The sequence below is a fragment of the Apiospora marii genome, assembly GCF_038362585.1.
Source record: "Apiospora marii strain CBS 49790 chromosome Unknown utg000001l_segment0_segment0, whole genome shotgun sequence".
Classification (NCBI taxonomy): Eukaryota; Fungi; Ascomycota; class Sordariomycetes; order Amphisphaeriales; family Apiosporaceae; genus Apiospora; species Apiospora marii.
Genome location: NW_027117372.1, coordinates 2,397,352 through 2,410,923, shown reverse-complemented (window position 1 = coordinate 2,410,923; position 13,572 = coordinate 2,397,352). Strand labels below are relative to the sequence as shown.

At 54.2% G+C, this 13,572-nt stretch overlaps 4 protein-coding genes across 4 annotated transcripts; all 4 read right to left on the bottom strand.

Moving 5' to 3' along the window:
• Positions 1 to 262: 262 nt before the first annotated feature.
• PG985_000782 (glycoside hydrolase family 35 protein) lies at positions 263 to 3,456 on the bottom strand (the record flags this gene model as incomplete). The annotated part of the gene is made up of 4 exons (XM_066820551.1): positions 263 to 1,575; positions 1,630 to 2,326; positions 2,379 to 2,954; positions 3,025 to 3,456. The coding sequence occupies 4 exons, from the start codon at positions 3,454 to 3,456 to the stop codon at positions 263 to 265; spliced, it is 3,018 nt and encodes a 1,005-aa protein (XP_066691430.1).
• A 1,153-nt stretch (positions 3,457 to 4,609) lies between these two features.
• On the bottom strand, positions 4,610 to 5,129 carry PG985_000781 (uncharacterized protein; the record flags this gene model as incomplete). Its single annotated transcript, XM_066820550.1, has 2 exons — positions 4,610 to 4,925; positions 4,999 to 5,129. The coding sequence occupies 2 exons, from the start codon at positions 5,127 to 5,129 to the stop codon at positions 4,610 to 4,612; spliced, it is 447 nt and encodes a 148-aa protein (XP_066691429.1).
• A 1,173-nt stretch (positions 5,130 to 6,302) lies between these two features.
• PG985_000780 (cholin permease) lies at positions 6,303 to 7,970 on the bottom strand (the record flags this gene model as incomplete). The annotated part of the gene is made up of 1 exon (XM_066820549.1): positions 6,303 to 7,970. One exon carries the CDS (start codon positions 7,968 to 7,970, stop codon positions 6,303 to 6,305), a length of 1,668 nt encoding a protein of 555 aa, XP_066691428.1.
• A 1,825-nt stretch (positions 7,971 to 9,795) lies between these two features.
• PG985_000779 (NADP-dependent oxidoreductase domain-containing protein) lies at positions 9,796 to 10,955 on the bottom strand (the record flags this gene model as incomplete). Its single annotated transcript, XM_066820548.1, has 2 exons — positions 9,796 to 10,738; positions 10,801 to 10,955. The coding sequence occupies 2 exons, from the start codon at positions 10,953 to 10,955 to the stop codon at positions 9,796 to 9,798; spliced, it is 1,098 nt and encodes a 365-aa protein (XP_066691427.1).
• Between the last annotated feature and the right edge of the window lie 2,617 nt (positions 10,956 to 13,572).

Below are 13,572 nucleotides of genomic sequence, written 5' to 3'. Positions count from 1 at the left end.
ATGTTTGTACGGACGGTAGCCCGCTAGCATGATATTGAAATGCACCAATCTTATGACTACATTCAATCCACGAAGTACGCCTCAACCATTTTTAGCATGGGATTCAGTAACGAACGTAACGATGAAAACAGTGTCTCGCCGAAACTCGTTTGGTCTTTACAGGGATAATCTAAAATCGCAAACACAAAATATTCACTATTAGACGGAAACACCATCGAGTATAGCTACTCGTAGACTTGAAAAGGAAGCACGATAACAAACGCTAATAAGCCCCCTCCCTTTCCTTCCAAGCCGGACTGTCGACCAGCACCACCTTCTCCCGCCCCGTCCAGATCGGCACGCTGGTCGTCCTGAGCTCCATGGCCGGCACCTTGGCCCCGCCCTCGTTCAAGGCCCAGAGCGAGACGCCAACCCAGTTCTCGCCGTTGTAGTTCAAGATGCCCTCGGGCACGGGAAAGACCCACTGCGGGCCGATGTTGCTGCTCAGGCGGCCAAACTGCCACCCGTTGACGAAGAGCTGGAGCCGGAAGGGGTTAGGGTTGGGTGACAGCGCGCCCGGGAAGGCGAAGGCGAGCGGGATGTCCCATTCGTCCGCGGGCAGCGAGAGGTTGAACGACGCGGCGTAGAAGGCCACGCCCGGGTCCGGGATGCCATCCAGCGGGGACGAGGGTGTGGAGGACGGAAGCGGAGCGGCGGGGAGGTGGTAGCCCATGCGCTCGGCGAACAAGCCGCCCTCGTTGAGGGGCCCGCGCGCCTTGTCGGCGTACGCCAGCCCGTGCAGGTTGCCCGTCAGCTTCCACGTGACGGGGGTGCTGGTCGCGTTGGTGTCGCTGTAGAGCCGCCACCCCAGGACGCCGCGCGGCGCCTTCATGTAGTCCACGCCGACGGCCTGTTCGTCGTGGCCCATGTTGTCCACGATCACGGTGAAGACGTGCGACGTGCCTGGCTCGAGCGTGCCGGGTGGGATCGGGTAGGTTGCCTGGCTGGAGGCTGCAGAGCCGTTACCAGTCCAAGACGAGAGGAGGGTTCCGTCGAGGAAAATGGATGAGGCAAACCCCTGGCCTCCCTGGACGTAGAGGTTGAAGGAGGTTTCCGAGCCGGTGGCGTTGAAATGGCCACGGTAGATCAGCGTTCCTGTATTGAAGCCATAGTCGGCTGCGTAAGTGGAAACAGTGGTCCGAAGGGGGAAGTAGGTGTTGTTGGTATATGTCTGATCAGCAACAGTCCACGCCGAGTCATCATAAGAGGTCTGTACCTCAGGTAGGGAGTCAACTGGTTTCCAGCCAACCGATGTGAGGTCAGGCAAATTGGTTGATGGTGGACTGAGAGTAATGTTCATCGTAAGGGATTGATCGGAATACTCAAAGGGTGTCTCCTTTCCGTTGATCCGGATTGTCTTGGTCTCTGAAGGAGCGCCAATGATCTCGACAGGTGTCGACAGATTGAAGTCGGCTTGAACGGAGAGTTCGCTTCCATTCAAAATGGCCGATCTAACGAGATATGGGCCATTGACAATCAACTTTGACTGACTTCCCACAAGATCGGTAACCCAATACTTGTATGCGGAGTTGCGATCTAGCATGTTCAGTTAACCCTTGAAACTATACGCGCAAGCCATGCTGTACTCACCCAGCAAGTAAACGGTCAAGTCCCCAACTTGTACGATAGTCCGCTCAGTAAATGTTTGCCATCCAAATATTGGCGACGATCCGAACCGGGCGAGCTTCTTGCCGCCCTCGACAATCTTGAAAGAGGAATTCGATTGCTTAATGGCGAACTCGTTGAATTCATTCGGTCCAGCGTATAGTATCAGGAGTTTCTTGTCGTTCGTCAATGACTGATGTGTGAAAATGTCCGCGGTCGAGTAGAGTAGTTTCATTCCTTGCACGTCGTAATCTGTGACCATTACCTTCGAATCCCGGCCATTCAATGTCAGGCTATGGTTGGTCTGAGGGATGAATATGTCTCCCTGAGATGTTGGCAGCGTGACCTTGTACGGAGTCGAAGCTAGACTGGTGTAGTCGGTGTGCCGAACAACGAAGAACGACCCGTCTGCAGTAGTGTTGCCGAGCAGCGGGGTGATTATAATGTCAGCATTGTCGCTGTAGTCATGGGTGGCGTTGACAGTTGGAATGGCAGTTAGATAGGCAGGGCTGACCATCATGAAGTTGGCCTCTAGCTTGAGTTCCGAGTACTTCTCCCGAGCGATGGTGCGATCCTCTTTGATGACGCTTCCATAGTCGTACGAGGTATAGCCGCCTGGATGTCCCAGATTGCCCCAGTTAGTTCCCCCAAAGATCATGTACAGATTGAGGATGGAGAAGCCCTAGGAGGTTAGCTTATTTATCTGTTGGGACTGGAAACTGGTCGAGGCTTACCGCGGCAAAGTTGTTCTTGTAGAACACCCGCTCAAACTCATGGTTCACCAATTGGCTGCATTGCTCAAAGCCCCATCCACCCCAGGGATCGAACGAGCCAGCTTGGAATTCATTGATTGAATATGGTGTAGATGGGCTCTGTTGGAGGTGCAGAGCTCTCCAATCCGTCGGGAGACCATCAGCTGGCCAGACCGTTGGGTTTGCGCAGTCAAACCCCAGTGGGTAGCCGTCATGGCCGTATATGTCCACCTCGCCAACTCCGGTGCCGGGAGCGTTGTGGCCCAATGGGGCAGCATCGTTGCTGATGAACGGTACGACTACGCCGGCATCGCGGGCCTGTTTCATGATATACTCCATGTAGGCGCCGTCTGGAAAGGGGGTATAGTCGTTGGCCCATGTGTATTCGTTCTCGGGCTGGAACAGTATGATTGGTCCGCCATTGGTAATCTGGGCCTGCGCAATCTTCTTGCAGACATTGGCCATGTAATTATCCGTGGCCGCTATGTAGTCAGGGACGGCTGTGCGCAGTAGCCCCCGGACTCGTTGAAGCCAGCCGGGATAGCCGCCTCCGCTCGCCTTCAATGCCAGTTCTTGTCAGTTACACGTACATCGGAAACTATGAGGATTGAAGCTTCGTTTTACGAACCTCTGCGTTGATGTAAGGGCCTGGTCGAGCGATAAGCCACAGACCGGCCTTTTGGGCAGCCTCGAAGAACGGTTCGAGTGCGAAAACGCCTTCGGCAGTGAACTCCCCTGGGTTGCCCTCCAGCAGGGCCCAGTCCACGTAGAACGAGACAGTGTTGAACCCTAGGGCCTTCACTTTCTGGAACACGTCCAACCATAAAGATGGTACAGGTAGTCGAAAAGGATGGAATTCGCCGCTGAGTATCAATACCCTGGTCCCATTGACGAACAGGGAATGATCGTCCCAGGTGACGATGTCCTGGATAGCGGCATCTCCCTGAGACGGGTTGATGAGGGAATAGCCTCGCACTCCGGCATTGTACTCGCGGGCGGTGGTAGGCAAGGTGGCACAAGCCAACGCCAGAAGTAGTGTATTTAGCAAGGATAGCTTCATTGTTCTGTTTCCCCTGATTAACCTTATAGCACCGGTATCTGAATTTTTGGAGTGGAAGATGGAAAAGGAGCTCAACAGGGTGCTGTACTTTGCAAAGTTGGTCCTCGACCACCCTATCCAAAAAGCGGGATACAGAGTTCGCATCTGCAGCACATTACTTGCACCGGGCCTTGACGAAGCTGCCGGGATGACTCGAACGAACGATGCAGGTACCCGAGATTAGGACGGCAAAGGAGAGCCGACTGACGAAGCAAAAAGTTGCTGTCAAAAACTTGCTCGCACCCTAGAGATCACACCTTGAGCGACAGGCTCACCTGGACAACAAGCATCCATATCATGCCAAGGCCATCTTTTATAGAGATGCATTTGCACAGCATCTTGGATATGTGTCGCAGAAAGTCTGCTTGTATTTTGTCTTTGGTCCCCATGACTTCCATGGTGTTGAGAAAGACCCGGAGCGTATCTGGAACTTGCAGGACTAACAAGCCCAAAAGGGAAACTGCGCAGGAAGAGGGTGCAATGAAGAGCTGGCACAGTCTCCTGGATTTGGTGTAGCCAATGTGCTAGTCATCAAACTAGACTGGGCCGCAATCTCGCCTGTTAAGCACATGAGCTTCATGTAGTGAGAGGCGGCGGCCTTGTGAGCTCTGTCGTGGTACTCCGACTGCCGACCTTTGCAATTGATACAACCTAATGACCTCACAGGCCACTGTGTGATCGTGCACTCACTCGTCCCCAGTTCCATCGAACCCACCCCCGCAGACCCCCACCGTTAACCCTGTCCTACAGAGCACTGGCACATGTTTCTTGGGCAGTACATGTCTACATGTATTTGTTATGTAAGTACATTTAGTAGGTGCCGATGTTTCCATGGCTTCTTGCTTTCTGGCTCTATAAATCGATATTAAGCTTTAAAACTTTTTTTCTTTTTCACAATCACGTTGGTACTGGCGCATCCCGCATACTAGTAGTGGTGGTGATAATATAGTTGCATTGATGCTGCTCTCTTGTGATCATGCTTCACTGATTAAGATTTAGGGGGGTGTTCTACCCTTGCTATATACAACAAACTCCTATTCTATAATATACCCCCCTCCCTCCCTTCGCCACACCTACACACACACACACACCTCCTGCTTCTTAGCGCGTAAATCTAGAGAACGAACTCGAGGTCGAAGTTCTTGGGGCCGGCGTAGCTCTGCACGACGGCGTTGGGCCGGTCGGACATGACGAGGTCGCTGTTGGGGATGTGGTAGACGCCCGTGGTGTTGCTGCGCGGGCTGACGGGCGCCTGGACGAGGAAGCCCAGCCCGTCGGCGTCGCGGACGACGTTGAAGGTGCGCGACGACTGCTCGCACGCGCCGTACATGACGTCGGGCAGGGTGCCGTCGAGATTGCCCGAGACCATGGCCTTGCAGGGGATGGGCGTGGTCTGCATCGTGCCGGGCTGGAAGACGCCGAACTCATACCTGGGAGAAACCATAATTAGCACTTTACCCCTTCTTCTTTTGCATCGGGAATGTGAGTAAATGGCAGACTTACAGGCACTGGGTGCTGTGAGGAATGCATGCAGCGGAGAAGTCGGAAACTTGGTAGACGACGCTGCGCTTCTGGATAGCCGCGCCAGAGACGACGGCAGAAGCAGCAACAATGGCAGCGGCGAAGAACTTCATATTGATGGATGGATTATGTCAGGTAAGTGGCAGACTAGTTTGAGTTGATTGTAGTGTTGGTATTACTGTCGTGGAGGAGATGGGGGTGGCTAGCGAATATATTCACATCAGAGAGGCAGCGCTTCCAAGGTTATTTATACGATGCATCATCGCAAGCTGTCGGAAAAGGAAACCGTGCTTAAGGCTCCTCTAGCCCTCTGCTCCCTCGTTTGGTCCCTGAATGACGATGATCGGCAGTTCAAGATCTCGTATTCAACACCCCCTCGGCAGAACAGAGGAGCGGGGCCAAACTACAGGGGAAGTGCACCTAAACTACAGGGGCAGTGCACCTAAACTTGGGTGCATCTTTGATCTTTGCCCAATCCCGATCGTAAGGCTGTTTGCCAATGTAACGTGTTCGCCAAGTCAGGGCAGAGACTCTCTGAGACCTGGTGCTGGACTTCAAGATAGGCCAACCCGGCCCATTGGCGAAAAGGGGAAAAAAGAACCATGACAGACAGTCCAACTAAGAATATGACATCAGCAGGAGGTGTGCATATGCGAGCCAATGGCGTACGGGTGTGCAGCACCGCCGAAAGCGTTCAGGCGCCCCGGGGGCTTCTAAGGGCTTTGGGGCTCGAGTGCGCTAACCAGAAGCCCCCTGAAGAAGCGTCCTGTCCGTTGGCACCACTGCAACATTCGAGCAGTAGCACGATCATTCGGACCACCACGGCGGATCTCAACACCACGAAATAACAAACACACCACTGCGTCTGGATGCCGTGTTTCCCGTTCTGCCGAGGCCGACTACCTTTTACACATCACCCACTCGTTCAGAATTCCCCGGATTTGCCACATCGTCACCACATGCCGCTTTTGTGTGTGTGTTGCCGACACGGCTTTTCCCTTATCTTTGAGATAGATGGCGGGACTGAGCCAGGACAGACACGGCATGCAGCACTCTAAAATCCACTTGGAGGCACGCGATTCGACCCCTAAAAGAACTAGAACGTCGCTTTTTCGAGACATGGAACACCTCTCGAAGTAAAAGATGGGAACGCAACGTGACAAGCCGTGTTGGATGCTACCTTACGACTGACTAATAATAGACCTCGGCGGTACTCTAAGACAAACAATATGCAAAAAGGGTCTGCCCTAAAACAAAACAAAATAAAACAAACTCTGGACCTCAACTCACGGCTCACCAATACCCGGAACCACCCTCCGACCCTCGTGCTCAATCGTCAGACCGCCGCCCGTCGTGGTCGGGCCATGGTACCCGTGTCGCGCGACCACGAGCCACCAGAGACTGAAGAGCAGCGTGAGCCCGCCCCAGATCAGGCACGCATAGTTCATGGACTGGGCGCCGACGGGCAGCGAAAAGGGGAAGCTGTAGACTACGAACCAGACGAGCATGTAGGCGCAGGCGACGCCGTTGACCGCGAAGCCTAGCCAGCCGCGCAGGCGGAAGGGCCCGTACCGGATGTTGCGGCGGCCCGTGAGCAGGTTGGGCAGGATGGCGGCCAGGTAGGAGCTCGTGATGAGCAGCAGGAAGCTGCCGACGAAGGCGTTGAAGGCGGTGCTGCTGCCCACGTAGATGCAGCCCAGGACCGTCACGAGGCAGGCCGACGCCACCGTCGACGCGATGGGTACCTGGAAGCGCGGGTTCACGTGCGCGAGCCGGGCGGAGAAGGGCGTGGCGCCGTCGCGGGCGAGTGTCCACAGCGTTCGCCCCGCGGTCATATAAAGGCCGATGACGGTTAGCCCAATGCAGACCATGATGATGGCCAAGAGCCCAGTGACGCCCGCCGCGGACCCGGTGGCCTGCCGGTAGATTTCGGCAATGGGGTAGGACGATTCGAAGAGGGCATCGTAGTTGTTAATGGCGTACATGAGGGCGACGAGGTAGCAGAGGCCCGTGGTAAACCCAATGCTAAACTGCAAACCAATGGCGATGGGGACATCGCGCTCGGGGTTCCGGATCTCCTCGGCCAGATGCGTGAGAGGATCGACGGCGCCGAGGCTATACGCGCCATTCACCATGCCCGCGATGAAGACGAAGCCGTCCGGATAGCCCAGAGCGGCCGACCACTCCTTCCAGACGAATGACGACGTCGCATGGGGCGGGCGCCCGTCGCGGCCCGGCATCACAGCGACCACGACGACGGTCACGAAGAACCCGACCAACACTGCGAAGATGCCAAACGTGTTCAGATGCGGCATGGCGCCGTTCGCGAAGCACACCAGCAAGCACGCAAGCCAGGTCGCAACGATATACGTGACAAAGACGTGCCAGGAATGGGCCTCGAAGCCTGGGTGGTTGACAGCGTACATCTGCACCACCGTGTTGGCGAAGATGGAGGACATGCTGGCGGCGCCCAGGACCCAGGCGAGGTAGTTCCACCAGCCGGCGAAGAAGCCGACGACGCGGCCCCAGCCGCCGCGGCGGCCGGGCGTCACCGAGGCCCAGTGGTAGACGCCCGCGGACGACGGGATGGCGCTGGCCAGCTCGGCGACGCTGGCGGCCACGGTGCTGTAGAAGGCCGTCACCGTCATGAACTCGTAGAGCACGCCCGGCGGCCCGCCGTTGAAGATGGCCGTCAGGATCGACCCGCCCACCGCCGGCCACACCGTGCCCACGACCAGGCCCACGCCCGCCAGCGACAGCAGGTTGAAGTTGCGGGCTAGCTCTTGGGTGTGGCCCGACGCGTTCACGCCGGCCGGGATGGCCTCGCTCTCCCCGATCCCCTGCGTGTGTGAGGGATTGGCCTCCCGAACCTTGAGGACCGCGTCTTCGTCTGCCATTACCTTGTAGTCCCGGTCTTCTTCGCCCGGACTCGTGGCCACAGTGCCCTCCGCCATTCTGCCGACAACGGGACGAGGTTGAATCAAGGGTAATACTGAAGCTGTTCGAAGTAATAAAAGATTGGCCGGCTTCAAGTTGGTGCTGCTTTGAAACTTATGTAGCAATATGGCCTCGAACGCATATGTTTCACCACTTTCAGCACGGTGGGTGGTTCAGCTTATTTTTTGGTACGTCTGGCCATCTCGCTATACTGGTATTTTACCCCAAAGACACGGGCGGCACAGGGCAATTTGCCAGCCATTATTCATGGGGACGTCAGGGCGGGTTTATTGATAAAGGTGAAGCGGGTGAGCGGCTACACCCCGCCCGAGAAAGTCTGGGGTACCCTAACAGGTTAAACGTTGGAGATGCAGATCGCCCTCGGGTGCCGACGATGGCCGCTGATTGGCCCGTCAGCACAGCTGTTTGGAGGCTATCAGCTCTTGATCGCCCGGGGTGGAGAGGAGCGGCCCCGTCTCGTTATCAGTCGTTCCGATGTAACCTAATGGGCGGTTTCTACAATCTATTATCGCCTCTATCTTACTTGCTCTCGTTACTAACACTATCGGGAGTTGGTATCCCGCATGCGTTTCAGCTTTCGGGTAGCGACCTTCCTGCTGACGCAACAAGATCGTCCTATTACACTCAGGAGGCCGAATGCAGTATGCGGATCAACCCGCTATCTGAGCACTCGTGAGCTTCTGCCAACCTATGTATTCTTGGGGGATACGCTCCTCGCAAGAACCTACTCTGTGATTGTCAAAAGGGTGTTTCGCCCACGATAAAAACCAAATCTACTGTCCCGCTCCGTATATTGTCCAGTCACGGAGCCCTCCGGTTATGAGAGAAGGAGCCTGACTACTACGTGAAAGAGAATGCGACGGCTTCACAGCAGTACAGAGAGTTTCGAATTCGCGGCCAGAATATTCATGGCCAATGCCCTGCTAAGAACCCGAACCTTCTCTGTGTCAACGGCAGGCCGGAGCCGCAGATATATATCCGCCGCTTGTTCGCATTAGCCATATTTCCGCCCAATCCATAGAAAAAGGGCGACGGAGAATGGCCGCTCAAACAGGATGGGAGATGATGAAGCTTAGACGGGAGGTTCGGTCCGGTCAGTAACCCCATCTTGGTGGCGACCTCCCACTATACCTCGTACATGCCTCTACTGCCCCAGTGACTCTCGCCCTGGTATGTTGTAGCGGTATCATTGCATTGCGGTGAGGCATCGAACCTTCCGTACTTAAAATGGCATATCCCACTCCTGTTCGAAGGGAACTTCCCCTCTAAGCAAAGATCCCGGTCGGTCTGCCTTTGCTATGCAACTGACACGCCACTGGCTCGCACCTCCTTCTGTTTCTGCCTCGAATCCAACAAGTCAAAGATTGGAGAGCTTCAGCTTCATCCCTCCGGGTGGTAGAATGACCCGGAATAGGTGTGGTTTAGGGCTTTGGCATCGGCAAAGCCCTGGCCTACCGGCGCCTATTCGACACCATGGCCAGGGCATGGAACTGCAGTCAGCGATATAAAAGTAGCTGGTACAGTAGCTGAGGGACGATTCGGAAGGGAATAAGTATGCATAGTACCGAGGCATTGATGTAGGCAACCCTGCGGACATCTGAGGTTGCGTAGTGGCAGTTCTGCCTCTAGAAGAAGAAAAACGGAGGCTTCACAGAACTTATCGTTGGATAGAACGGATCTGGCCATCCCATTCACATAATAGGGCAGCTACCTAGTTTTACTCGTGAAGAGTTCAGTAAGCATGCCGGCTATTCTCTCCGCGACATTGACTGTGGTACCCAGCCACATAGCATGATCATCATAGTCCCATCACTGCAATTCTCAGTTGGCATTCTCGGCCGCCTTGTTCTTCTTCAAGTGATGACTCAAGTCGCCTGTCGCCGTCAGATACGGCGAGCGCCTGTACTCGTCGCCACAGTCCCCCGGTATGTTCTTCAAGCCACGCTGTGCCTCTTCAATTGCCATCTTGTCAGCTTCGTCGAGAGCGAACGAAAAGGCCATCAAGTTGCTGTTGGCGTACTTCAGGCTGTCTGTCGACAGGCGGCAGCCCACAATGACCGCGCTCACCACGGGGATGTCAAGCACCCATCGGGTCGCGACGGCGGCAATCGCCACTTTGTGTTTCTCGGCGACGGAAGCGAGGCACTGCAGCACATGCTGGAAAGGCGCCCAGCCGCCCGCGGCGTGGATGAAGCGCAAGTATTTGCGGAGGCTCCAGTTCAGAGTCTGCATGTCCTGGGGCTCGTCGGCGCCGAGCCATTTCTCCGACAGGAAGCCGCCCAAGAGAGTCCCATAGGCCAAGATGCCGACCCCGTGCTCGGCACAGACGGAGGCGAGGTTTCCCTGGGTGACGCGGCGATCGATGACCGAACTGGATACCTGGTTGGTGGCGATGCGGAAGCCCGACTGCAGGAGCTGCTTCAGGTGCGCCGCGTCGGTATTGGTGAGGCCGAAGTGCTGGACCTTGCCTTGGTCCTGGAGGCGACGGAGGTGGTCCAGATTGTGGAGGTACGTGTCGTCCGAGTAGTCCCAGATGTGGTACTGCATGAGCGCAACGCTCTCTTGTCCCATGCGGCCAAGTGCTCGATCGACGGCGGCCTCGGCATTCTCGAACGACTTCTGCCCATCCTCGGGCGGGCACCACTTCGTAAAGGCTGTCAGCTTTCGTGCGCCGTCAAACGCAGTCGCATTGAATTGGCCAACGACGACTTCGGCTTCGCCGTAGTGGTCGGCCATGTCGAAGCACCAGAGCCCCGCATCGATCCTGCCAAGAACGCGTCAATGAGCTTCGTCGACGTCATCGACTCGGATACTTAGGCTGCGCACAATGGTTTCATGGCTTCTGCCGCCATGGAGATGTCAACTTCGGCGTCATGTCCTCCTGCCAGCTGCCAGAGACCATTGATCATGCGAGGGACTGTCAGCGAGCCAGCAATCGTACACTGTTCAGCTTGCAGGGATAGGGATTGGTCTGTCTCCATATTGGTTATATGTGTGGTCGGACCTAGACGAGCCTCGGATTTCTTGGTGCTGTCTTTTGCCGAGGGACTGGGTCACTCTAGAGTTGGGAGATTTGCCGTGTTGTCGGCGTGGTTGCTTCCACCGAGGTCTCAATTTATTAGCAGGCAACCAGCCGCCTCATAGAAGAAGGCATTAATATTAATACTAACAGTCAGAAGAAGAAATTGTATGCAACGCAGCTTCCGATTGGTCTCTTATTCTGCATGCAAGATAGAGACATCCTGCCTGCTCCGTTCATTCGAACAGCTATTGAGCTGTTTCGTGTCAGCAAGCATCAAAGGGACTCACCACGTCGACCCCAATGCACGGAGCTACCCCTTTTATACTTGGTCAGTGCCTATTTACAAGTATATGTTGAGCAGATGTAACTATTATTAAACTCGTTTGTACTGATAGGTATAACCCCTCATAATGACGATCGAACTATCGTCTAAAACCTCGGTAGCTCAATTGGCTAGAGCGCGAGACTTTTAAAACGTCGCTCGAACGACGATCGAAGTGATCTCGAGGTTAGGGGTTCGACCCCCCTCCGAGGTGAAATGATTTTTGTTTTTTGAAACATATCAATGCTATATATTTCAAGGACTCCTCGTTCTATCCGTCTATATTGGCTACACCGTGTGAAGCATTGCTATATAGGGCTTTAGCCGGAGAAGTGGGGAGGAAACGGTCATTGTCCTTTGTCTCCATATATTTACACACAACAGCAGTCCGGGGGCTAAAGTGTATACCTCCTGATGAGAGGCCTCTTATTTTTTGTTTATACACTATATCCTGGCCGATACGTAGTCTTCTATCATGCATTTCTGGGAACAGATGCGTCGGTGCCATGGAATGATAAGCCAGTAATAGATGGCCGCCAGACTGCCTAAGCCTGGGTATGCAATGCAGTTCCTCTAAATGAGCATCTTTGTCAGCAGCAGTCTGCAAGCAAAGGCTGCTCTGTGTCCATCCATGATTAGCATTGGAAACATACATAGTAACTAGTGCTTAGTCACGCAGCTGGCTGTGAAACCCAGGCTGTGTATCGTACATATCATGATATTGGGACTGGATGTTCAATTTGGAATCCCACATTCTTTGGGTGGATGCTTTCGTTTGGAGGTGTCAGATGCGCCTGTACCAAAGCGAAAATTTCTTTTGCTGTTTTCATATTGTTTCTGGCTTAGAGGAAACTGCAAAATGACACACTGATGGGTATTCCTTCTACTGGGTTAAGTGACAGCTGTGAGGAAGCTATGGATATTGGTGTCGGTAGCTGCTGCTCTTTGGCTATACAGTATCAAATGTGACTGGTCCCGGAGCCGGTGGTCTCCGGGGTATTCAGCGTCGTAGTGGTCCGCTCCCGGGTTCCCTCTCGGATGGCCTCAGGTAGGTGCTACTAGGTACCGGCGGTGATGGTGGCACATCCCCCATTTCTTTCCCTCGTGCTAGAAGACGCATAGCAGTATAACAACAATATCATACGTAGACTTACAAATTGGGAATACTTTGTGTGTGTAAGCACCTGCTGCAGCTCAGTGCAAAGTGCAGGGGCAATTATTGTTCCAGCCTGCCGTGCCTTAAACATTATCATCGTGGAGTGGCCCAATCCAGTTATGTACAACCCTCCCACCCTGCAACAACAGGGGTTCATGGGATCCAACAGATCTTGCTCAGTTTCTGGCTAGTTTGTCAAGCCTTCTTCTAGCTGGATAGCCCCTTTGACTTTGATGAGTCGTCAGCCGAGAGGTTTGCGCCCTTGCACTTGAGCTGTAGTGAAACTGGCAGAAATGGATTTACTGTTTCTCCAAAGACGAATTTCCAGATTAACGGCTTGTGCCGTGTCATAGGTTTGTTCTTAGGATGTTAAATACTGTGAGTTCGCGCCCAAGGTGGAAATTATAGCCTCAATACGACATCTCCGGCGACCAGCACTTTCATGACAGCGCCGCTTCCGCCTCCAGCCAACGCTGCCGAAAGGTCCAACAAGTCATGAGGGCAAGTGGTATACCACCGTCTACATCGATCGTTCGCTCCGGAAAGACGGCATAACGTCTGGGGCCTCATCTTCCGGTGCACCTACGGCAAGGAGGACGAATTGGTTGGGTTGTCACCGGATCTGCGCCGGTCTGCCCATGGGGATACCGTGTTGGTGAGCCCTTCTTTTCATTACACCCCTATCAATAGAACTTCCATCGATGGGTAGTAAGCACACCATTCACCTCCTAAGGTGCATAGTGATCTGTGTACTGCTAGGTGGAAACCATTGACTTTGTGGCCCTGGTATATATACAATCGCTTGAGGGCGAGATTTAGGAAACGGGGCAATCAAGGGATCAGCAAAACTGATATGGCGTAATGACAAATGGAAATGCTTCTAATCAGGCTCATCTGAGTCCCTAGAGATACCACGGGAATACAATCACGAACAGTTATTTGTAGCCTGCCACCCAAGTAACCAACCACAGCTCACCTGCAGCTCACAGCATCATTACAGGACGGTCCAGGTAAATGTGGAATGGCCATCAAAGACGACATCATGAACTTGCCAGTAAACAGGAGTTGAAAAGGCAGCAAAGAAATGAAAATTAATGA